The 23887-nt window shown below is 51.3% G+C and overlaps 1 protein-coding gene across 2 annotated transcripts in view; it reads right to left on the bottom strand.

The window, feature by feature from the left end:
* The window catches only part of PTPN5 (protein tyrosine phosphatase non-receptor type 5), a 54840-nt gene extending 31173 nt beyond the window's left edge, over positions 1-23667 (bottom strand). For both annotated transcript variants that reach the window (XM_030333465.1, XM_030333464.1), the window contains exons 1-3: positions 23639-23667; positions 7293-7383; positions 1305-1381 (exon numbers count right to left, since the gene is read on the bottom strand). In XM_030333465.1, the coding sequence (XP_030189325.1) occupies positions 1305-1381; positions 7293-7312 (97 nt within the window). In that variant the 5' untranslated portion in view covers positions 7313-7383; positions 23639-23667. The remainder of the gene's footprint in view (positions 1-1304; positions 1382-7292; positions 7384-23638) is intronic.
* Positions 23668-23887: the final 220 nt, after the last annotated feature.

Below are 23887 nucleotides of genomic sequence, written 5' to 3' on the forward strand. Positions count from 1 at the left end.
CGGACTACTTTCAGAGTCAGGAAGAAAGTTCTGCATCCCGTGGGCCAGCAGGCCTCTCTTTAGTTTCTCCGTATCTGGTTTATGCCAGCCGGTTAAGACACGCAGTACGAATCTGCTGCCCCCTCCACAAAGACAACCTTTCATATAATCACAGACAGCTCTCATGTCCCTCTGGAGAATTCTGTTCTTCAAGCTAGCTGTTTCGGGTCCCCACAAGGGCACCTGTAAGATGACACCCATCCTAGACCATCTCAACAGGCCTTCCAAAGTGTTTTGAGCAATGGCACCCCCTCCTGGACACGGCATGAACTGCACCAAAGGGCTCAATCCTTACCTGGAGGCCTGAGAAAGCTTCCCCAGTAGCTGGGCCACTGGCTCAAGGTGTGAGTAAAATAACTACCTATTGTAAAGAATCATCGCTTCAGAGTCATACCTCCTTGTTCTCAATGTCCATCCTAAAGAGTATCACTGAAGACTCCATTCTAAGGTTCCTCACCGATCATGAGGTTTCTGACAAGCTACAGGTTTGGTTTGGAAAAAAGATGAAAACGTACTGTGTTATGGGATGATGATAACTTTTTTCACTTGTCAGATTTTCTATTATTCCTACAACGGATATTTGTTGTAAGTAAGAAAAAAAAAAAAGACTTCCGTAAAAAAAAAAAAAACAATATGTTGAAAACTCCTCCTATTCTCCTTTCCTTTATTCCTTCCATGGCCTGGGTACTTGGTCCGCATGCTGCCACCCCACAGGCAAGAGTGCCTCGGTCGTGTCTCCGCGGTGACTGCAAGGGCCTGTGGTTCAGCCGCCCAGGTTCCCCACAAGCACGATCAACCAGACTCAGGCGGCACAAAGCTGACACTCGCAGCCAGCTCTGTCAACAGGGCCGCTGGGTGGTTTCTCCACATTACCTGCCCCACCGTCAGCTCACGCCACACTCAGCCTGTCTGTGTTTCCTAACCTTACCTCCGGAAGTCTGCCCCGCACACCGCCGGCCGGCGGTCACGTCCCCAGCAGCCCTGGCCTCCCCAGCTCTTCACCCTTCCCCCTACCCCTCCCGGCACACCCTCGGTGCCTGCTCTTCCCTCCACGGGAGCCCAGAGCAGCTTCATATGACAACAGGTCAGAAAGACATCAGGGATTAGAAAAACAAATCCTCATTTAAACGGAGACCTTGTGACCAGCTGAGTCACTCCTCTCGAGCAAGTTCACAGCTAAGCGGGCTCTTCTCCAGCCCGTGTCATCCAGGGCTCTCTCCCTGCATTCGGGACTCTGGGGGCACCTGGGTGCCAGGAAGACTCACCCGGCAGCTTCTCGCTGCAGCACATGTCCAGGGCCCCTCCCTCGGAGTCATCAGCAGGGTGCTTCTCTCTCTCACTCCTGCAGCAGATGGAGAACGGGAGATGAACAGGGATCAAGGCAAAACCCTGAACAAAGACAAAAAAGGCTTCTGGCTTGCCCTGCGTCCCTCTGAGTAACTCTACCCCAGCGGGGGACCCGAACAGAAGGACCGACCTACAGAAGGGACAAGCTGCAGAGGCAGGAGCAGAATTCTGCAGGCATTTTCCCTGTGGAATAATCAGCAGTAGCATTCCCTACAACCATCACCACCACCATCACCTCTGCCATGGAGGGAGGGCTTGCTATGTGCCAGGCACTTACAAAATTTATCACACTAAATCTCCAGCATGGATGAGGGATCAACCAACAGGCTCAGAGAAGTTCAGTAACTTGCCTAAGGTCACAACAGCTCACTAGGGCAGAGTGGGGCATGAGATTACAGTCTACGACTCTAGGCTAGGCTCTCACTGTTGTGCTGCTGTGCCTCCTAGCTCCTGTGGGTTTGAACCACGCATGAGCAAGAAGGGGGGTGTGGGTAACACACGGTCTACGTCCAGCTCCTCAAGGCCTGCAAAGACCTTCTGCCTCAGTGGCCCGCAGAACTCTTCTCCAGAAATCGCTAGAAAACGTAGCTATACGTATTTTTTTGCATATTCTAAATGTTCTATTTCTTTCTGACATCAGAGAGCCCTCTTTCTAGCCTACCGGGGCACTTTCCAAGCCTATCATGGGGCTTAGCTTTTCTCCTTTAACCCGTGACCTGGGAAAAGGTTACTGGAGATCAGCTAGACCTCATCAAGTGTCTGTAGAGCAGACATACCCTGAGGGCAACTGTGCAGCTCGCAGGGGTTCCCCTACTCTGGGGACGGCCTGAAATCAACTATGGGCTCCAGCGGCTGTCTGCCCTTCATGTTCTGATCCCTGGCAGCAGCTGATTTATCAAGGCTAGACACACCAACTAGGTTGGGTCGATCAGATCCTCTCCCCTATGTTTTTCAAATGCATTCCGGGGGCGGGGAGGGGGGGGGCCTGGAGTCTGCAGGTGCTGGCTCTAAATCATGGCAGCTACAGTGCCCTGGAGAGAAAGTCCTAAAAACCGCTAATGCTGCGGGCCTTGGAGCCGCTCCATTTCTGCCCATCCTGAGTCTTGAGTGGGCAACACGTCTGTCAAAACCATGAGATGCCCCAGGATCCTTCCAATAAATTCCAACATTTTAGCTTAAGCCAGTGTGAACTGATTTCTGAAATTGGCAGCCAAAAGAAACTTTAATACAGCACTGCCGGTATAATACTTCCATGAAGTCCAAGAGGTCAGCTGCCTCTCTGCCCACTGCTTCTGCAATCCTGACTCTCGGACTGGTCCTGAGGCCAGTTTCAGGCCCAGCTGCAGATCTGAAACAATTAAGGATAGACAGACAGGGTTAAGGGTGACCCCTTTCATTCTGACTTCTTCTGCTCTCAACTGGCATTGCGTTGTTTTGTCTTCTCCTCATTCTGACCGGCAGGGTCTCTGAGAATCTCAAATCTCGGAGCCTGGCCCTCCTGCAGAGAGAAGGCGGCTATCTTCAAGGCCCTTTACATGTCTCCTGAATCTCTCACTTTTCTTCCTCTCCACCACCTACATCTTGGTCCAAGCCAGCTTCTCTTGCCTAGATTACTTTGGCAGTCTTTTAACTGGTCTCTGGCATTCATTCAGGCTGGCCCCTAAAACATTCTCCATATGGTTCCAATACATATGGCTTCATAGTTTGTGCAGTTTACAATCTGCACAACTGGATGGGGCAGGCCTGAGCTAGAATCAACTGTTTTAAAACTCAACCTTTTATCATCTAAGCTTCTTTTTAAAAAATACATTAATGGCATCCTATTGTACTAAGAAAAAATACAGAAATCCTTTAACATGCTTTACTAGGTCTTGCATGATTTGACCCCTATTTATCCCTCCAGCCTTATTTTATACCCCCTTTTTCCCTTTGTCCTCTGCACTTAAGCTGCACTGGACAGGCTCTTTTCTCCACAGGGCCTCTGCACATGCTTTTCTCTCTGCCTAGAGAGCTGCCCCGGCTCTACTTCCTGGTACTTTTTACTCCTAGAACTTGACACTGTTTGAAATTTCATTTTAATTTATGCCATTAGGAGATTAGCATTAGTTAGACTGTAAGTTATATGAGGACAGGGGCCACCATTTCTGTTTTATTCATCACTGTGTCTTCAAAGTCTTGCACAGTGCCTGGCTCATCATAGGCATTCAATAAATAAGTAAATAATCACTTGTTGAATAAGTGAATGTTGCCCTGACCTTCTTGGAAAAAGCATCAGGAACCTCAAACACGGCCATTATCTGAGCTGCCTTGTGGGCAGGTCTTTGTGAAGCCACCTGGAACCCCCCTCCACAGCTGTTGTCCAGAGCAGGCACAGAATCACACATCCAGAAAGCCCCTCATTCAGAAGAGAAGGAAAATGGAGCACAGAATCGGGGTCTGACTCGGTCCGGGTAATATATCAAGCCGGTGGCCAGGGGGATTGGGATCCTGAGGCTTTTCTCTCTTTAGAGTAAAGAGCACCAGGAGCATGAGGGTTGGCTCCCGGCTGGGTGCAGAAAGGTAACCAAGGTATCTAGAAACCTCTGGAAGGGGACCCATGTGTGACTCACAGCTGTTTTCACACCTTAAGCCTCCGAGGCCCCAAGCCGTGTTCAGAATAGCTCAGGGCTGCATGTATGCAGCGGACTCTATAAATAAGCTTCCTAGAAAATGACTAATTTCATAATCAGAAAAGCAGAAAGAGTAGCACCTCTCATCTGTAGAGGAAAATGGAGCAAAAGCCCGCTGCTCGGCCTTGTCGCTGAAGGACTCCAGGCGACCTCGGCCAGAGCCTGCGTGGCTAGGCTGTTCGGGGAAGGGTTTTAATGAGATTTCTGAAGAGAAGAGATGGTCCATTCAGGGAGGATGGAGAAGCCCAGTCTCTGGACACTGCCCTCTCTCCCCCCCCACTGCCAAGAGCAGAAATAGCTGCTTACAGTAAGATTACTGCAGGCTCCTTCTCTCTCCTTTTCCATTTCTAGGAGGTGGGCAAAAGGAGAAAACTGGTCTCCTGCGACAACAGGCGGCAACTTGCTGGGCTGGCCCCGCACCGCCGCCCTTACAACCAGACAGCCCCAGAGAGAAAAGGACTTGGAGATTACCCAGCCTGTCCTTCCTTCATTGATGGAGAGTATCTGGGTGGGGACAGAACCTTCCCAAAGCCACTGCCTCATTCAACAAGCATGGCCTGTGAGCAAGGCACCAGAGCTGTCCTAGGAATACAGTGACGAACAAGCCAGGCCCCTCCCAACGGAGCTCCCAGTCATCTCTGGAAGACACACACACAAACACGACCGACCGCACCCACACCTGCTTTAATCGAGGATGACCTATTCACTAGATACCCTGGGGAGCTCGGCCTGCGGTGAGGGGGCAGGCTGTGTGTGGGGCAGTCTTCTGCAAGGGGAAGATAGCAGCAGGTTCTTAAAGGATGCTTCTAGAGGCACCTGGGTGGCTCAGTCGATTGAGTGTCTGACTTAGGCTCAGGTCACGAGCTCACGGTTCACGAGTTCCAGCCCTGCATCGGGCTCTCTGCTGTCAGCACAGAGCCTGTTTCAGATTCTCTGCCTCCCTCTCTCTGTCCCTCCCCTACTCACGTTCTCTCTCCCTCAAATAAATAAGACTTTTTTTTTTTCTTTTTAAAGGATGTTTCTACATGGTTGAGGGGTCACGAGGGAAAGAACTTCTTTCATGGCACAGACGGCAAGAGCAAGACACAGAGGTCTGAGACGTAAGAAACATCGGGCACTAGCTGGGAGCAAGATGGTCAGTGGGATGGGTAGGTGATGGGGGCTAGGCCCCAGGCAGAGGCACGTGACTAAGGAGCAGGTCTCACCACCAGGAATCCTGCCTTCCCGGTGAGGCAGCCTTCCACTTGACCATGGGGCTTCCCTTGACCCGAGAGGTGCCATGGGCTCCCCCACCCCTAGCCTGGGCAGGGGAGGTCTATAATAGGACAGGGGACCAGTAGCATGTGGTTGAGGAAGGGACATCAGACCTGGCCGGTGGTATGTGATCCAGTCCCAATCTACTCCTTTTTAAAATTATGGTAAAACACACATAAGATAAAATTCACTCTTTTAGCCAATTTGGAAGTGTACAATTCAGTGGCACTTAATATATTCACAATGTTGCACAACCACCACAGCTATCTAGTTCCAGAGCAATTTCATCACCCCAAAAGGAAACCTCGTACCCATTAGGGAGCCCCCCCGCCCATCCTCCCCACCCCCAGCCTCTGGCACCCGTTAATCTGCTTCCTGTCCCTATAGATGAGCCTGTTCTGGGTATTTTATATAAACGGAATCATATAATACGTGGTCTTTTGTGTCTGGCTTCTCTTACTCAGCATGTTTTCTAGGTTCATCCAGGTTGCAGCACATATCAATACTTCATTCCTTTTTATGGCTGAATAACATGCGACTGTGTGGATACACTACCTTGTATTTATCCGTCCATCAAGCAATCGACATCAGGGTTGTTTCCACCTTCTGGCTATCACAAACAGTCTGCTGTGAACCCAACGTCTCCTTTAAACTCTGCCTCCAACACACTTACGACTTTGGGGAATCTTCTCTCAACCTGGGCCCCTGAAGCCTCATCTATAACATCAGGTGGTCAGACCCCTCGCAGCCTGCGTGGCAACACCGCCCTCTGTTTACGTGCGTGTGTGCGTGTGCGTGTGTGTGAAGATAACGTGTGCCCCACAGCTATTCCACCATTGCTGGATGCCGGAGATGGGACCTGGACCAGCCCACCTCATCTTCTTGGAACTCATGGCTGGTGGGGGAGACACGGGACAGGTACCTGCTGCGGGATGGGTGAGTCAGCATTCTAACAGAGGCCTGTCGGGGATGGGCCAGGCGCACCTCACCTCTGCCTGGGGGGATGGGGGTGGGATGGGGGATGGGTGGGTGCCGATAGGAGGTATCATGGAATAAATGCCAGCACTGCCCAGGACTAGTGTAGAGAAATAGCTGACAGGTTTGGGGAGGGAGGCAGAGCTGCATCCTCTTCCTGGGTGGGTGAGGGGCCAGGCGGTGCTAGGATGGTAAAGCCTGATTCCTGGGCCCCCAGCAACCTCCGGACCCAATGCAGGCAGATGTGCCTCTACCCTGGGCTTCATGCTCCTGGGGCTCCGGGGCCCCCGGGACACCCGTCACTGTTAACATGGAGTTCCTATGACCCTCCCAGAGCTCTGATACCACCAGACCTCGCTATTCCCCGTGTACTCCGACTTCTAGGCCTTTGTTCCCACTCTTCCCTCAGCCTGAAGTTTCCTTCTCCCCTCCTGCCAGGTCTTACTCATCCTCAACATGACTTCTTTCATGGAGCAGTCCCTGATCTCCTGGGGAGAATCAAGCTCTCCCATCTCGGGGCCCCCCCACACTCCTGGCTCACTACTTCTCTCTGCCTCTTACTTTGTTCTGTTGCTATAGTTAGCTGTTTATGCACCTGCTCCCCCCACCAGCTTTCCAGTCACTTAAGAGCATCCCCACCCCCTCAGCCACCTCTGCATCCCAGGTGTTCAGGGCCTGAGCCTATTGCTGGACACATTAGAGGTCAAGTGGAAGGCAGTGTCTTAGGGTTAGTGGCTTTGGGGGCTCTGGGAAGACAGACTCTAGTTAGGATCTTCCCAGCCTGAAGAAGACAGCCAGACCACGATCAGAAAGCAGCCCATAATGCCATCGAGATGTTCATCAGCGTGTTCAGCACGTATGGGACAAGGACATGCTGCTTTCATGAAAGACAAATGATCGGGCTGACTGCTTCATGCAAATGAGTCACACGTCCCAGCGCATGCACATGGAGAGGGCGTGTCCTCCTCAACGGGTTGAGCTGCAGGGAAGCCCACACACATCACTCACCTGGCTTCCTCATAATTCATTCCCAAGGTGTCTGGATGGGGAAAGGCGCCATCGGGGGCCAGGGCAGGAAGTTCCTCCGCAGAAAAGCACACTGGAGATGTGAACGGAGAGAAGCCAGCTTTAGAACACCCAGATGGGGGACCGAGGCGAGAGAGGGTAAGTGCCTGGCGGCACGTCACACAGCGTGGACAGCTGTTTTCAGAGAGTTAGAAAGTCCAAATGTCCTCTCGGGAGTCGCCACTCTCTTCTCCTGGTGCCCTGCTTATCTGTTGCCACAGGAGGGCCCAAGACCAGAGGTCTGTTACCTGTTATTCTGTGTTAGACCTTTCTGCCTAAATGTCTGAGTCAGTTTCTGTTGCTGGTTACCAAAGAACTCAGACTGATGTGTGCAGAGAACTTGGGGAACAGATAGGCTCTGAGCCCTGGGCTCCCAATGCTTAGTTCACTGCTATTTCCATCCTGCCAAGCTGCCTACCCTCCCTGCCCAGCTGTCCACTGTCCAGCCATCTGTCCCCACGTCTGAGCAGACTGCAAACTTGGAGTGTTCTGGATCCCAAACACAGGGTCTGAGTGTTCTCTGCTTGGGATGTGCCCAGATAAATGATGACTTCTCCATCCTGCTCTGTTGGTGGGAGACAGGGGTGTGGGTGTGGCAGAAGGGAAGGGAAGGTGGATGCTAGAGAGGTCCAGCCTGTGGAGGGGCTCGGGCAACATGAAGTTTTCCATCTTTCGTGTGAGTCAGATTCAGGGACTAGAACATTCGCTTGCTCAACAAGTGTTTATTAAACAGCTCCTCTGTGCAGGCCATGGCGTGAACCGTAGCTCAAGACATAATGGGGGACTGCAGGTCAGCAAAGGCAATGGTGACATAGGTGGCCAGTCTGATGGAGAAGGGCAGGGTGCTGGGGGGGCACCAGTGAGGCCCCTAATGAGGCAGGGATATCAGCAGAGGTTCCCGGGAAGGGATTTAGGATGTGAAGGAGGAGCTGGGGTCAACGGCTATGGAATGTGAGAGGGGCACATGGGCTGTTCTAGGCAGAAGGAGGGCATGGGAACAGGCCTGGAGTTAAAAGAAATCAGGGCACATACAAGAGATGGAGAGAAACTCTGTCTGACAAGGGGAGAGTGAAAATGGAGAGTGACATGGGACGGGGACACTGACTGAGATGCTCATTTGTGAAACACTTCCTTCTTGTTTTCCATCTCCCTCCTCTTCTTTCTAGGGAGGTGAGACAGACCTTAATTCTTCAAACAGCCCTAGGAGGAACATACTTTCATTACCCGTGTTTTCTAGATGAAAAAATGGAGATTCAGAGAAGTGAAGTGACCACCCCCAGGCCACACAGCTAGTAATGACAGATCTGCCCCTCGCCGCCCATATTCCTAAGCTCTCTTCTCTTCTGGCTTTCAGCCTTTGTTGAAAACAATGCTCTGAAAATAGGAAGAGAGTGGACACGAACGCATCAGCAGACTTTCTTTAAAAAAAAAAAAAGTCCTCACTATAGGCCTAGGTGGCTGCAACCCATTTTACAGATGAAGAAACTAAGGCTTGGGGGCCAAGTGACTTCCAGGCTCACACAGTGGGCAAATTAGTGAAGGAACCAGAGGGGTGGATCCTAGCGTGCCTGTCTTCCTGCCCAGGGCCCTGAAGGAGCTCACTCTGAGGGGCCATTAGCTTTGTGTGCCTTTCCCATGACGGGAGTGACCGGAAGTCCTCCCCTGGCCTGTGGCCTCAGGTTTCCCCGTGTGAGGAAGCAGCCCAGAGAGACTGGTTTGGGTGAAGAGTGTAGGTGATGGTGGCAGCCGTGTTCCATTACGGAAGCGACAAATGCACTCACTGGCCAAGGACCCAGCAGCCCTGGGCTCTTGTCCGAGACCACCTTGTGACTTTGGGCCAGTCATTTCCTCTGAGTCTCAGGAGAGCCAACTGAAAATCAAGAGAATCAAATTTAATGGCTTTGAAGGGCCTCTCCTTAAGGTCAAGTTCAATTTCAGGGCTGTCAAGGTGGATTTAATGAGGCGGATGGAGGGGAGTGACAAGGGACCAGCAGAGGGCGCTCCCAGCAGCAGGGAAACAAGGCCTTGGTCCATGGAGACTGGCAAAGGCCGCCCTATCTCCAGGTGTGTGGAACGGTTCCCACCCTAGCCAGTTACTGACAGAGGCCATGTCCAGTTCTGGTGATTAGTATCTGCTGTGGGTGGCCCTATTTGTGTGGTGAGCCCCCCCCCCCCGCCGCCCCCACCAAAATCAGTCGAAGATTTCAGAGTTCAAAGGTCATCTGGTTTAACCATGTTTTCCAGCACTCTGAAAAACACTCATTCTGTGCCCTCTCTCGACACCTCCCAAGCCCCAGCTACAGAGTTTAGCTGTAAACTAAAGGGGAAAACTGGCAATCACCAGCGCAAAGGCATGATCGTACCTCTTGTGACGGTGTTCTGGCATCTCCATTCAGTTATATGCTCACGCCTACCTGTAACACCTTGGAATATACTTTTCCCTTCACTAGAAAAGCTCCCTTTTCCCTTCCCTGCTTGGAAAGCTCTGTAAGCCCCTTCTAAGATCCTGTTCAAACGTCATCTCTTCAGCAGAACTGTCCCTGAGTCCCTTAGGAAGAACTGGGCACTCCGTCTTCGGGTCTCACGTCTCTGTTCAGAATTGATCTCTTGGTGCCCGCATCCCCAACCCACTCGGGGTATCTGTGCACAAACCTGTGCTTTACAATGAGTGCAGATTCCTCAGTATAACCCAACCAACTAGACACAGTTGTCGTCCTCCTCCTACACACGGAGAGACTGGGACTTGGAGAGACTGAGTCATTGCTCAAGGTCACACAGTTGGTAAGTGGCAGAACCAGGCTTCAAACTCACTTTGCCTCAACCCGAGGCCCAGGCTTTATTTAAACCACTAAGCGTACGGCCTCGGACACGGACCTCCCTGTCTCCCGTGCCTGTACTCTATCTGACACCAGGCAGATGTTCAAGATCTGTTTCTTGAAAAAATAAATTAAAAGCAGGTTAGACCCCGAGCATGAATAAATAGCTCACTAAAAAACACAAAGTACAGGGACTCCTGGATAGCTCAGTCAGTTAACCACCTGACTCTTGGTTTCAGCTCAGGTCATGATCTCACAGTTCATGAGTTGGAGCCCCGCATCAACAGCGTGGAGCCTGCTTGGGGTTCTCTCTCTCCCTTCCTGCCCCTCCCCCTGCTAGTGCTCCATCTCTCTCAAAATAAACACATAAACTTACAAAACACACACACACACAAATACAGGCGTTGGGATTGGACTGCCCAAGTATGAACTCCAGATCCCTCAGTAGCTGCCCAGTCTTGGGCAAGATCCTTGAATTTCCTATGCCCTCAGTCTTCTCACCTGTAAAATGGGAATAACCAGTGTACTTCAAAGGATTCTTAAGGAGATTAAGTGAATTTTGATCTTCCCAGAAGTTTTGATACAAGATACACGGAAAATGCTTAGAACGGGGCCCAGTAAACTCCCAAAACCGTCAGCTGCCACCATCTTGCATGTCAGGTGTAGCCTGTTTCTCGGTTAATACAGCCCTCTTTCCCCACATAGCTGAGGTCCACGGAGACTCTAGAATAAGTCTTGTGTTATGCTAATAAATTGGTTCTCAGGAAAGTAAATAAATAAATGAATTTTCAAAGCCCTGATGAGTGGCATTCGCCAATTTCCCTGGTGTAAATGATCCCACGGTGGCTGATTTCAAGCTATGAATGTGAGGGGTCACGCTGCCAGTCTTGGAGGAGGTCAGGAGTTTTACTCCAACTCTCTGTGCCTCAGTTTTCTCACCTTTGAAATAGCATCGCTAAAGCTCCTGGAGGAATGCCTGGCACACTGTATCCTCTGGAAGAGTTAGCGGATCTAATGGTTGTTGGGAGCTGTTAACCACACTCACTGCTGCTTGTCTGGTTCTGACCCTGGCCCGGTCCCAGCACCTGGCCTCTCGCCTGATGCCCTGGCAGGCAGTCTCTGCCTTGGTCGCTTGCCTTCTAGGACTGAGGCCTTGTCCACTCTTGCGACTCTCTCCCCAACCCACCTGGAACCAGCATTCTCACTTAGCCTGTGTCGGGTCACCACATCCACCCTGATCACAAATGGTTTTGTGCTGCTGGTATCTAACCTACCTCTGGTTTCAGCCCTAGGTGTCCCTGATGCCCACCCACCCCTGGCCCGGACTAGCTGTGCCTCTGCCTTGCTCTGGACCGTCCACGATGGTCCCCTGTGTTATCTGCTTTGTTCTTCATCACTTACAAAACCACTTCTCGGAGGGCCTGTATGCACTTCCAGAGGGGAGAGCCAGAGTTCAGAGTGAGGGAGGGTTGTCCCCCCCTTCCCCCGTCGCCCACCCACCCGCTGCAGCTAGTGAGGACTCCAGTTCCTGCCACACCCCACAGTGAGGGCCAGAGTCCCCCCCACCTCTGCCTCTGATTTAACCCTACTGTGCTCAGGCCTGGCCCCAGCAGTGACAGCACAGGCTGGGAAGACCCTGGTACTTTAGGATTTGGTGAAAGATTCAGGAAAACAGAGTCAGATGCAGGGCCTGAGAAAGGCGAGGCAGAGGCAGCATCTGGAAACAGGTGGGTCTGAGGCTCCTTTGCCGGGAGAGACTACAGAGGGTATAATGGAATGAGAAAGAAAGAGACCAGATGGAACCAGGAGTCAAGGTTTAAATGGAAGCGGGTCGGACCTCCTGAATTCAGATGTAATAAACATCAGCCGCATACCTACTATGCGCCAAGTGCTTTCCAATGCTTTCTTTCATTGGACCCTCGCAGCAACCTGGTGAAAGAGGTATCGTTACCTCACTTCGTACAGGAGCTAATCGGCACCTGGAAGGGTTAGGGACCGGCACGGGCGCAGGTAAGTGTCACTCTAGTCCTGCTCAGATGGCCAATGGAGAAGACGGGACAGAGCCTGGTCCTGGGCCAAGGATAGTTAGTCCTCTCAGTGCCTCGTGCTACTGCACAGCTGGAGACCTGGGGCCCAGGACAGGTTGTCAACAAAGGTCCTCAGTTATGGGTAGAATCCCTTGAAACATGACAGCTGACCATTCTGAGGTCACACACCTTAGAGCAATCATGGCACTCGGAAGAAGGATGGATTGAGAGGCAGAGAGACCTGGCTGAAAACGCTGTGCGCTTTGCCACCTTCTCCCCACGGGATCCCTGGCCAATGTCTGAACCTCTCTGAACCTCAGTTTCTTCCTCTGGGCCGCAGGAACAACAGAGCTGCCTGCTGCAGGGTAGTGGTAAAGTGCAAGTGACTGAAGTACAGAAAGTACCAGGCCACCCGAGGCAGACATCCTCCTCGTTATCACAGCTGACCTGGCTCAAAGCTTCATTTCCTGGCTCCCTCTAAGTCAACTCCGCACAGGAGACGCTCCAGCTCTTTGTACCAGGCAGTGCCATCAGCTACAAAGGTCTGTTTCCTTTTTCCTCGGGCTCTGTCAGGTGTTTCTGGAGCTAATGAGAACAACTCAGGGCCTCTCCAGCAGAACAGACTCCTTTTCCCTCTGGAGAGCCCCGGGCTGTTTCCAGGTCCCCCTCGTCAGCCCCAGAAACCCTTGGGAAGGTGGGTCAAAGAACTGGCAGGCTGACTTCACAGGATTCCCCAAATCCTCCTTCACCATGAAAACTGCCCCACCTCCCACACTCACTCTTGATTCTCAGCCTTTGTCTCTCCTGTTCCTCCTTCCTGCATAGGCCTCCCTGCTCCTCCTGTCTGAGCTGTGGCCTCGGGCCCTTCCAAGGTCTGCCTCAGCACCATGCCTCCTTCAGGAAGCCTCTCCAGTGAGTCCAGGGCCCGCTAACCTCTCCTCTGGCTAAATTCTTCTCCCAGGATTTGATTTGTGACTCGGAATCTGGCAACAGCCTGCACCCCACCCTGGGCTGCTCCCTGGCTCTCCTGCCCTTAACTTGGGCTTCCGTGAGTTGCCCAGGCTAAGAAGGGGCAAAGGACAGGCTTCCTCCTATCTGGGCCACGACAGGGAGCCCAGAGCAGAGGAAGAGGGATGGGAGGCAGGGCAATGTGCATCCAGCATTTCCTTGTACACTCAGATTTGAAAGGAAGATAGGGAGGGGGGACTAAGCGGGAGAAAAAGAAGGAAGTGAGTGAAAAGTGAAAGGAAAGGGAAGGGCAGCCATGTGAGACTCAGGACCAGGGTCACAAGAGGATGGATCTAGGCAGCTTTGGATCATGCTTTAAGGCTCTCGGTGAATTATCCCCTGATTATGTAACTCTTTGAAAACTGCTGGAACTTGACCTCCTCCAGGCAGCCTTCCCTGATTGACTCTGGTCTCTTCCCTGGCTCCCTGAGCTACACTACTTTGAACCCACTGACGCCATTTCCCATGATGCTAGACCCTCTGCGGAAGGGCTGGAGGTTTCTGCCTCACTGGCGGTGAGTTTCACTCTACATTTCTAATCTATAATCAGAGATGTCTCACCGTGTCTCTTTTATCAGCTTCAGAGGGTGGCTGAGATTTGTTTTGCACAGTTGTTGTGAATCCAGTTTGCCTCCAACACAATCTTGAGACAAAGCCTGCTATGATCTTATACCCATTTCTTTACTCTCAGGTTCTGTTGGGTCTAAGACTCAGTCCCTGCCCTCAGCCAGCTTCCAGCCTAGAGCATCGAATCAAAAGTGTGCTAATGTCAGGAGCACCTGGGTGGCTCAGTCACTTAAGTGTCCAACTACAGCTCAGGTCATGATCTCACAGTTTGTGAGTTCAGGCCCCACGTCGGGCCCTGTGCTGACAGCTCGGAGCCTGGAGCCTGCTTTGGATTCTGTGTCTCCCTTGCTCTCTATCCCTTGCCCGCTCACACTCTGTCTCTTTCTCTCTCTCTCTCTCTCTCTCTCTCTCTCTCTCTCTCTCTCAAAAACAAACATTAAAAAAAAATTCTTTTTAATGTGCTGTCAACTGAGGCTGTCTTACAGGAGTGCCTAGGAGGGCACAATGGGAGGGTCTGGGAAGCTGCACAGAAAGACGACGAGCATCTTCAGGACAAGTGGGAGTTTGGCAAACAGCGGGGAAGGCATTCCAGGCAGGGAACACTGCTGGGGCAAAGACCAGGAGAGATGAAAAGAGCAGGGCGGCAGGAGAAAGAGGGCACCTTGGTGCAGCTGGAGAGTGGGCAGCAGAGGGGACTGTGTGCAGCAGGCTAGGGCGTACGGACTTAAACCCGGAGGTCGCTTATTCTCAGTAGGATGAAGGCAGGTATCACCACTGGAGCTGGCATTTAGAAATCCGTGTCAGTGATGCTGGGGGGGTGCAACACCATGGGTGGATCCCCCAAACTGCTGTATTCCACTAAAGACCACATCTATGATACAATTCATATGAAGATCGAGAACAGACACAACCGTTCTGGTTGGCTCAATAGGTTGAGTGTCCAACTTCAGCTCAGGACATGATTTCACGGTTCGTGAGTTCAAGCCCCGCCTTGGGCTCGCAGCTGTCAGAGCAGAGCCCGCTTCAGATCCTCTGTCTCCCTCTCTGCCCCTCCCCAGCTCTCTCTCTCTCTCAAAAATAAATAAACATTAAAAATTAAAAAAAAAAAAAGAACAGATAAAACATCCAGAATGACAAAACAAGGAACAACAGTTAACCTCCGAGGGCAGGTACTGACTGGAAGGGAGAAAGAGGGAACTTTCAGGGCTGCTGGAAATGTGCCACATCTTAATCCTGGTGATGGTTCCATAACTTCATTCAGTTGTCAAGACTCACTGAAGGCAACATTTAGGGTTTGTACGTCTCCCTGTTCATAAAATATATCTTTTTTTTAAAAAAAATTATTTTTAACGTTTATTTATTTTTGAGACAGAGAGAGAGACAGAGCATGAACGGGGGAGGGTCAGAGAGAGAGGGAGACACAGAATCGGAAGCAGGCTCCAGGCTCTGAGCCATCAGCCCAGAGCCCGACGCGGGGCTCGAACTCACGGACCGCGAGATCGTGAGCTGAGCCGAAGTCGGACACTTAACCGACTGAGTCACCCAGGCGCCCCTCTTTTTTTTTTTTTTTTAAGTTTATTCATTTATTCTGAGAGAGACAGTACACAGGAGGGGGAGAGAGAGAGGGAAAGAAAGGGAATCCCAGGCAGGCTCCGCACCGTCAGCACAGAGCCCGATGTGGGGCTTGAACCCAAGAACCGTGAAATCATGACCTGAGCGGAAACCAAGAGTTGGTCGCTTAACCGACCAAGCCACCCAAGGTCCCCCCATAAAATATATCTCACAAATGCGTGTGAGCGCTCTTGGTTGTCACAACGACTGAGGGTGCCGCTGGCAACATTTGGAGGACGGGGCCAGGGATGCTTTCACAATGAAGAGCTCTCCCACTCAAAGGACAAGAGGGGCCCTACTAGGAAGTATTGGTGCAGGCCACAGGCAGCGCCAGAGGTTTACAGAGCAGAGAGAACTGCCCATTTCTGGGTTTGGGGAAGATGGGGCTTTGGCCATGATGGGAGCCCATGAGGTCCAGGCATCTCAGGGCAGTGAAATGGCAGAGAATGACCTATGACCGGCACTGCCACTCTGGGGCTTTGTGTTTGGTCAACTTCAGCCTGCTGTCCTGAAGCTGCTCAGGCCCAGGAGGGGCCCTGCACGTCCCTCTGAGGCCCCCCAGAAGAGGCTGAAAGGAGGCCAGCCTGAGTGGTCAGAGACAGCTGATGTCAGAGGGAAAAGGAAATGCCCCCCGTCTGGCCTCCGGGGCTCATGATAAGCACCACGGATGATGAATGATCATCTTCCCCTGAAATGGAGTCTCAGGGAGGAGGGGCGCCCTGGGAGATCAGGTCACCGGCAGTGGGGCGGGACGCTGCTGCCACAAAAAACCATTTCCTGACATCATGGGCAAAAGAAGGACACAGCTGACTTACACTCAAATGCTTGCCTCACCCCTTCCCTCAGGAAGCCTTCTCTGATCTCCATGCCGGGCAGGTGTCTCTCCTGTGATCCCACAGCCACTGGCCCTACACGAGAGGACAGCGACTGCCTTGGTCTGAATTCTGGCTCTGCCACTGACTTGCTGTGTGTTCCTGGCAAGTTCCTTAAGCCTTCGGAGTCTGTAAGCCGAGGGAAATAAAGACCTTCTGTACTGAACTGTTATGAGGATTAGGTGAGATAATATAATGAGCACTCAGAAAAAGTCAGTGTTTATGATTATCATCATAGCACACAGCAGTACGGAGCACGATCACCGGGTTACTTCTCTGGCACACCTAAGAGCTGTAAGCTCCTTGTGGGCAGGGTCCTTGTGGCCGTGTGGATTCCCTGGCACAGCAAATACTTGCATGCATGAATGAACTGCATCCACTAAGACCTCTCCTGAGAGCTTTCTTTTCCACCCACGATGTCTCCACATCACAGTAATTCTTCAAAAATGGAGGCTGGATTCATTTGTACTCCATTCTCACCTTCTTTCCTCTCTGCTATCTCTAAGGCCACGCAGAATCCATAAAAATCTACTCTTTAATTTATTTATTAAGAACCTTTTTTTAATGTTTACTTATTTTTAGAGAGACAGAGTGCAAGTGGGGGACGGGCGGAGAGAGACAGAGACACAGAATCCAAAGCAAGCTCCAGGCTCCCAGCTGTCAGCACAGAGCCCGACGCTGGGCTCAAACTCACAAACTGTGAGATCGTGACCTGAGCCAAAATCGGATGCCTAACTGACTGAGCCACCCAGGCGTCCCAACTGTTTATTTATTTTTGAGAGAGAGAGAGAGAAAGAGATTGGGAGCAAGGGAGGGGCAGAGAGAAAGAGAGAGAGAATCCCAAGCAGGCTCCACGTTGTCAGTGCAGAGCCGGGTGCAGGGCTCTATCCCACAAACCATGAGATCCTGACCTGAGCCAAAATCAAGAGTCAGACACCCAACAACTGAGCCACCCAGGTGCCCCCAAAAATCTACTTTTTAAACGTTAATGGCTTCTTCCCAGACTCCAAACTCCTAAGACTTCAGTCAGTGACCTTTTTTATGGTGGGCCCACAAAAATCCTTTTTAATAAAAGCCCCCATGGCTTCTCAAAAAGTTAAACCATATGATCCAGCAACTCCACTTCTAGGTCCATAGCCAAAAAACTGAAAGCAGGGGCTCAGGTGCGTGTTCATCGATAGTCATAGGAGCACTGTCCATGGTAACCGAAAGCTGGAGGCCACCTCAGTGCCCATCAATGGATGATGAATGGATACGCAAAATGTGGTATATATGTACAATGGAATATTACTCAGTCTTTACAAAGAAGGAAATTCTGACACATGCTACAACATGGAGGAATCTTGACAACATCACGCCAAGTGAAATAAGCCAGACACAAAAGGGCAAAATATTGCGCGATTCCGCTTGTATGAGGGACCGAGAACAGGTGAATCCACAGAGAAAGAAAGTAGAGTGCAGGTTACCAGAGGCTGGGAAGGAATGAGGAATTATTATTTCATGAACAGAGTTTCAGTTTTGCAAGATGAAAAGAGTTCTATAGATGGATGGTGGTGATGGTTGTATAACACTGTGAATGTACGTAACCCCACTGAACCGTATGCTCACAAATGGTTAAAAGAGCCAACTTTATGGACTTCATAATTTTAAAAAAGCACCCCGAACTGAACCAACAAAATGCTGGAGGGACTCCGTCTCGAATCGGAGGGTGCTGGGTACCACTCTGCCATGCCCTCAATGCTCTACTGACTTTGGCCTCCTGACTCATGACCTCCCTATCCATCCTTTCCTTGGCTCTTGCTCTGGTGTCCCCTGTTCTCTTTCTGCCCCAGGACCCAGGGCCACATCATTGGTGTCCATGAAATCAACTCACATTTTCCCACAGTCACCCCTTCCCCTATCCTTGGGCCCCTCTTTAGATCCCCCTTGGTCCCATCATCTACCCTCTTGAGGATGCTTAAAACGGATGCCTTGAGAATCAGAGACAGAAAAGCTGTGGTTGAGGATGTTCACTTCTATATCGACCGATGAGGAAATGGTCAAGCAAATACAGTAAAGCCACTGAGGCTAAAAAGAAGATCATGATGGAACACAGAAGTTATGATACAATGTTAAGTGAAAACTGCAATGTACTACAATTAGATGTGGGCTGATTTCATCTATTAAAAAATACAGACCTTTAGAGAGAGGCAAACCAAGAAACAGACTCAACGATAGAGAACAAACTGACGGTTAATGGAGGGGCGGGGCGTGGGGTGTGGGTGAAACAGGTGAGGGGGGTTAAGGATTGCACTTGTCACGAGGAGCACCTGGCATTGTATGGACGTGCTGCATCACTATATGGTACACCTGAAACTCAAACTATGTTAACTAGCCGGAATTTAAATTAAAAAAATATGTAAAACAAACTGCAGGAAGAAAAAAAATACTGATCTTTAGAAGAAACAGAATGGGACATCTAAACCCATGGCTAACCTTACATTTGCTTTATAGTAAGGTCATGTTATTTTTACAATACAATTCGTTTTTTAAGGCCAGGCAACACCCTTAGGCAGATGATGAAACATACAATCTTTGGAACTGACACCCACATGAAATCCACAAATCCCCCTGAGTGGCTTCCAGAGAGTTCCAGGAGAGGGGAACGAACACTTCCACTCTTAAGACAGACATGTGGAAGCCTCTCTAATGACTTCAACAAGCACCTCACCATGCAAAGGAAGGACAAATTTAGGGTCTTTATTTTTGCCATCACAGTGACAAGGAGATTTGGCCATGAACAGTTTATCCCCTACATTAGCCCAAAGTTAGAAATTCTCACCAAGATGCTTGCTCTTGAACAAATCTGCAAACTGAGGACTTCTCATACTTGAATGACAGCCCATTCACATCATCTGAGTGTTATCATTTTGATCATACTGCAGCTTACTATGCCATAATATCTTTATTTAGGGGTTCGTATGGTTCCGAGGTATGAAGCTTCATACATAAATGGTCATTTCTAATATTCATTCATTCAACAACTATTTAGTGAGCCACTGCTGCGTGTCAGGCTCGGCCTGCTAGTCATCAAGAATACAAGGAGAACAGGACTCTGGTTCCCTTGGGACTCATTAACACTGGGATTTCTTTTTTTTTTTTTTTAATTTTTTTTTCAACGTTTTTTATTTATTTTTGGGACAGAGAGAGACAGAGCATGAACAGGGGAGGGGCAGAGAGAGAGGGAGACACAGAATCGGAAACAGGCTCCAGGCTCTGAGCCATCAGCCCAGAGCCCGACGCGGGGCTCGAACTCACAGACCGCGAGATGGTGACCTGGCTGAAGTCGGACGCTTAACCGACTGCGCCACCCAGGCGCCCCAACACTGGGATTTCTTATTCCTCAGGCCTGTAAACATCTACAGGATCTGGCCCTGCCCCTCTCTCCTACCTCTTCCCTTACTAAACTTCCTCTCCACCTATCTCTTATAGCCCCTCAAAACACCAAGGTATTCTTACCCCAGGGCCTTTGCACTTGTAGTCTTCTCTTCTTAGAATGCTATTCCCCCTGGTCTCCCCACATCCTTTAGGTCTTTGGTCAACTATCACCTTCTCCAAGGCAATTCTATCTAAAGGCAAAAGTCTTCCTTCACTCTTCCTCCTCCCCACCCTGTTTTATTTTCCTCCAGAGCACTGCTCACCCCCTGAAATGTCATATCTTTACTTATGTTTTATTTTCTGTCTCCCTTGGTAGAGCTTGGGCAGGAAGTTCATCTTTTCCAGCAATGTATCCCCAGAGCCCAGAACAACCTGGCACATAACAGATGTTTGTATGTATCTGGAGACTGAATGAATGAATGAACAAACTGGCTCTTGACAGTCTGGGGTGCTCAGTGAGCCAGCTTTGCAGGAGTCATTATGGTTCCCCGTCAGATCCATGGCCCCCACTCAGGCTTCCCCATTCCTCCTCCTGCTGGGCTCGCTCTGTGAATGACATTCCTACCCACTCAGGCTCAAAACCTTGCCACCACTTCTCATTCCTCCGTCCCTCCAGCACCCATAACTGCCAATTTTGGTGACCCTCTGGCCTCCTGCATCAACTCCTTTCTCTCTTCATTCTGACAACGACCCCCCGCCCCCCTTATCTCTCACCTAGACCACGGTCATTATTTCCTACTTGGGCTCCCTCCCAGCAAGTCCTCCCCTCCTGTCTGTTCTCCACAGGGCAGCCAGGATGAGTTTCCTCATGGCCAGGCTTGATCACATCTCTCCCCTACCCAGAAACTAAAGACCAGATGCCTGGACGGCAACTGCAGCTCAGGTCATGATCTCACGGTTCGTGGGTTCGAGCCCAACATCAGGCTTTGCGCTGACAGCACAGAGCCTACTTCGGGTTCTCTGTCTCCCTCTCTCTCTCTGCCCCTGCCCTGCTTGCACTCTCTCAAAAAAAAAAAAAAAAAAAATTTAAAAAATTAAGAAAAAAAGAAACTAAAGACCAATCCCTTAGGTCAGCATTCAATCCTCCCAGAAACTGCCTCCACCTTCCTACCTAGCTTTCCGTCTCACAACCCCTCGGTTCTCCTTTTTGCTCCAGTTGGAATGAACCGCTTTTAGTTTCTACATGTGCCTTAGAAGCCCCCACTGCCTGTTTCCTGCTCATGCTGCTTCCAATACTTGAAATACTTTCCCTTCTTTCTTCTAGTGTACTCATCATTTAGACCCAACTCAAATGCTACACAGCTTCTCCAAGAAGCGGTTCCCGATTTTCCGGAAGAATATAAAGTCCATCCTTCTCAACTCTTTCCCCAAGGTCATCTGTTTCTCTTTTGGGGCAGGTGTCAGAAAGCACAGGCAACATGAGATGTAGAAGAAAGAGTTCAGAACCCGGGTTCAGATGATCTGAGCTGGACCCACAGCTCTCTGGGTCTGAGACTTACAAAGTATGCACCCTTAGATAAATTAAACTCTAGAGTCTTAACTTCCCCATTCGTGCAATGGGAACAATCACACTATGACTATCATGGGTGTGTTAGGAGAATTAAATGTAAGTGACAGCGTAAAAAAAGCTTTGGCACTAATAAATGACTAAATTCGGTCATGATCAGCAGCTAAACCACTGGTAAACAAAAGTGTGACTTGTCCCGGGGAGGTTTCATGGAGGTCTCTTGCTGGATGAGCCCTAAATCCAGGAATAGGTCAGTGGGGAAGGGATTTTCTGAGGCAGAGGGACTCTGAGGCCCTAAAATCCCATATCCTCAGGCAATCCGAAGAGGGAAGAAGCAGAGGGTATATCCACAAAGCTGGGGCCCTAATGGTATTAATAGCTACCGATTCTGGAGCTTTTCCTGTGCCCCAGGCACTGCGCTAAGTACCCTACATAAATTATCTCATCTCATTTTATTCCCTCACAGAGTAATAGAAGAGGAAAGTCAGGCCCACAGCAGTTATATAAATAAGTGCTCCCCTCCCCCACCCCACCCTTTCAACAGTTCAGACCTAAAAGATATCCTGAAAATTTCCAATCCAGTGATCTTATTTTTCAGATGGGGAAACTGAGACCCTCAGAGAGGTGATGAGCATTTACCGAAACTGTCCAGCCAGTGAGGAAGAACCTGGGCCTGGAACCGAGATCTCCTCACTCCCAGGGTGGGAGTCACTGCTCAGCAAAAATCCAGGGGTACCACTCATTTTAGAGTATATGTCAATGGTGGCTCTGGAGGACAAAGCCATTTATGTGGACCACAGTGTGGGTGGTGGTCCTTGGAGTTATGCCACCTAGTCATCCTGGTTCTGCTCCGTGCCAGGCTGCTCACCCCACTCAGGAAGGCAGCTCTTGAGACGAGAGCCTCAGGCCCCCAGAAGCCGAACACTGCCCTCCTTGCCAACCATCTCATTCAACGAAATCTCCTCAAAAGTGACTGACTTCATCCATTCACCATCCAGCTTGCACTCCTTCAACGTACCTCTCGGGGCACCCTGTCTGCGCCAGGCACCGGGCTCAGCTCTGGGGACACCCAGCTGCCCTTGAGGGGAGCCTTGCCCTGAGTTACCACCTGAGCCTGGTGAGGCTGTAGCTCAAGCTTCCACCAAAGCTTTGTCAGCAACACCAAGGGCCATACCGAACAGACATGAAGGAGGAAGGGGTGGCCCGACATCAAGGACTTGGGGACCTCTGCAAAGAGATGATGAAAAGGGCCCGGCTGGAGTAGAAGACCCAGGCCCTTAAGGAGGAGGAGAGAGTGACTGGGATGGCATACGGTCAGGTCAAGGTGGGGGAAGGGGTGGACTCCTGAATGCCATGTCAACCGGCCCAACTGAGGACACAAGCTCAGTGACCCCCGGGAGAACCCAACACTATGGAATCTGATCTCTGGCCTGGAGCTGCTTCATTCTCCCAAATTAAATCCCAAACCTGGAGTGTTTGCTTGCATGAGAGAGCTCTCCTTTGGGGCTGACTGAGGCAAACTAAAGGCCAACCCTCCCCCCCCACCCCCCCATCCTCGTCCCCCCAATAAGGATGGTAGCAAATGAATGGCACCTACCGCTCCAAGTAGAGACAGGGCTGGAATTACAAAGAAGCTCAGATGAATTTTGGGGCTCAGGGGCTTCAATGGGTATAGGATTGAATTATGTAGGAAGAAAATGAGTATGAAAGCCAGAGACCCTAGATTCGAATGCAGGCTTTGTCACTAACTCTCTGGTGACCTTGGTCAAGCCACCTCACTGGACCTCAGTTTCCCCATTTGTAAAGTGAGGGGATTAAATGAGTTCCAAAGGTTCTTCTGATCCCGACCCTCTAAGCCAGTGATCCTTACTAAGGTAAGCCCCTCAGGGCTCTGATTCGGACAGTCTCGGGTTTTGCAGGAGCCTGGGCCTCATCTAGGAAAAAGGGGCATGCTGGGGGAGGGGGATGCGCTGGGCGCTTATTTTGGGGGTGGGTGGGGAGCGGGTTGTTTAAGCTACACGGTTGGTCCGGGGGAGGCGAAACGAAGGGAAGGCTGGGAGCCGCGTTTTACAGGCCAGCAGGCTAGCTGCGATCTCCAGCCTCCCTCCGGGGCTTCAGACCCTGGAGAGGCAATGCAGCCAAGAGCCGCGCACCAGCCTCGGTTGCCCAGGCTCGGACCCGGGACCACCGTCTCGATCCTTCCCGGGAGCCGTGCACGAGCTTCGTGGGGAGTGGCTGCTGCTCTCTCCCCGGTACCCAGCGGCGGGACCCCTCCCCGGCGCGGGGCCCCCTCCCCCAGTCCGGGGGCGCAGGGAGCCCCATGGGGGCGTGGCGGTGGCGGGCGCCGGCTTCTCAGCCCCGGGGGCTGGAGGAGGTCTCGGTCGTGGGGCCGCCCGGGAGGGACCCCACGCCCTCCACCTACCGGCTCCCCACACAAAGGCGCCCACGGAGGCGCCGCACTTACCGGCCAGAGCGGGCTCCGGGCGCCGGCGAGCGGGCGGGCGGGCAGGCTGGCGGGAGGATGTGCGCGCGCGAGTGTGCGTGTGTCTGCGTGTGTTCCTGTGTGTGTCTGCGCGAGTGTGTGTGCGTGTGTGTGTGTCTGTGTGTGTGTGACGGGGGCCGCGCCGAGCTCTGTGCGTCTGCGTGTGCGGGGGCGTCCGTCCGTCGGTCCGTCCGCCCGGCGCTCCGTCCCGCGCTCCGTGCGCGCTCCCTA

This window comes from Lynx canadensis, chromosome D1 (genome assembly GCF_007474595.2).
Source record: "Lynx canadensis isolate LIC74 chromosome D1, mLynCan4.pri.v2, whole genome shotgun sequence".
Classification (NCBI taxonomy): domain Eukaryota; kingdom Metazoa; phylum Chordata; class Mammalia; order Carnivora; family Felidae; genus Lynx; species Lynx canadensis.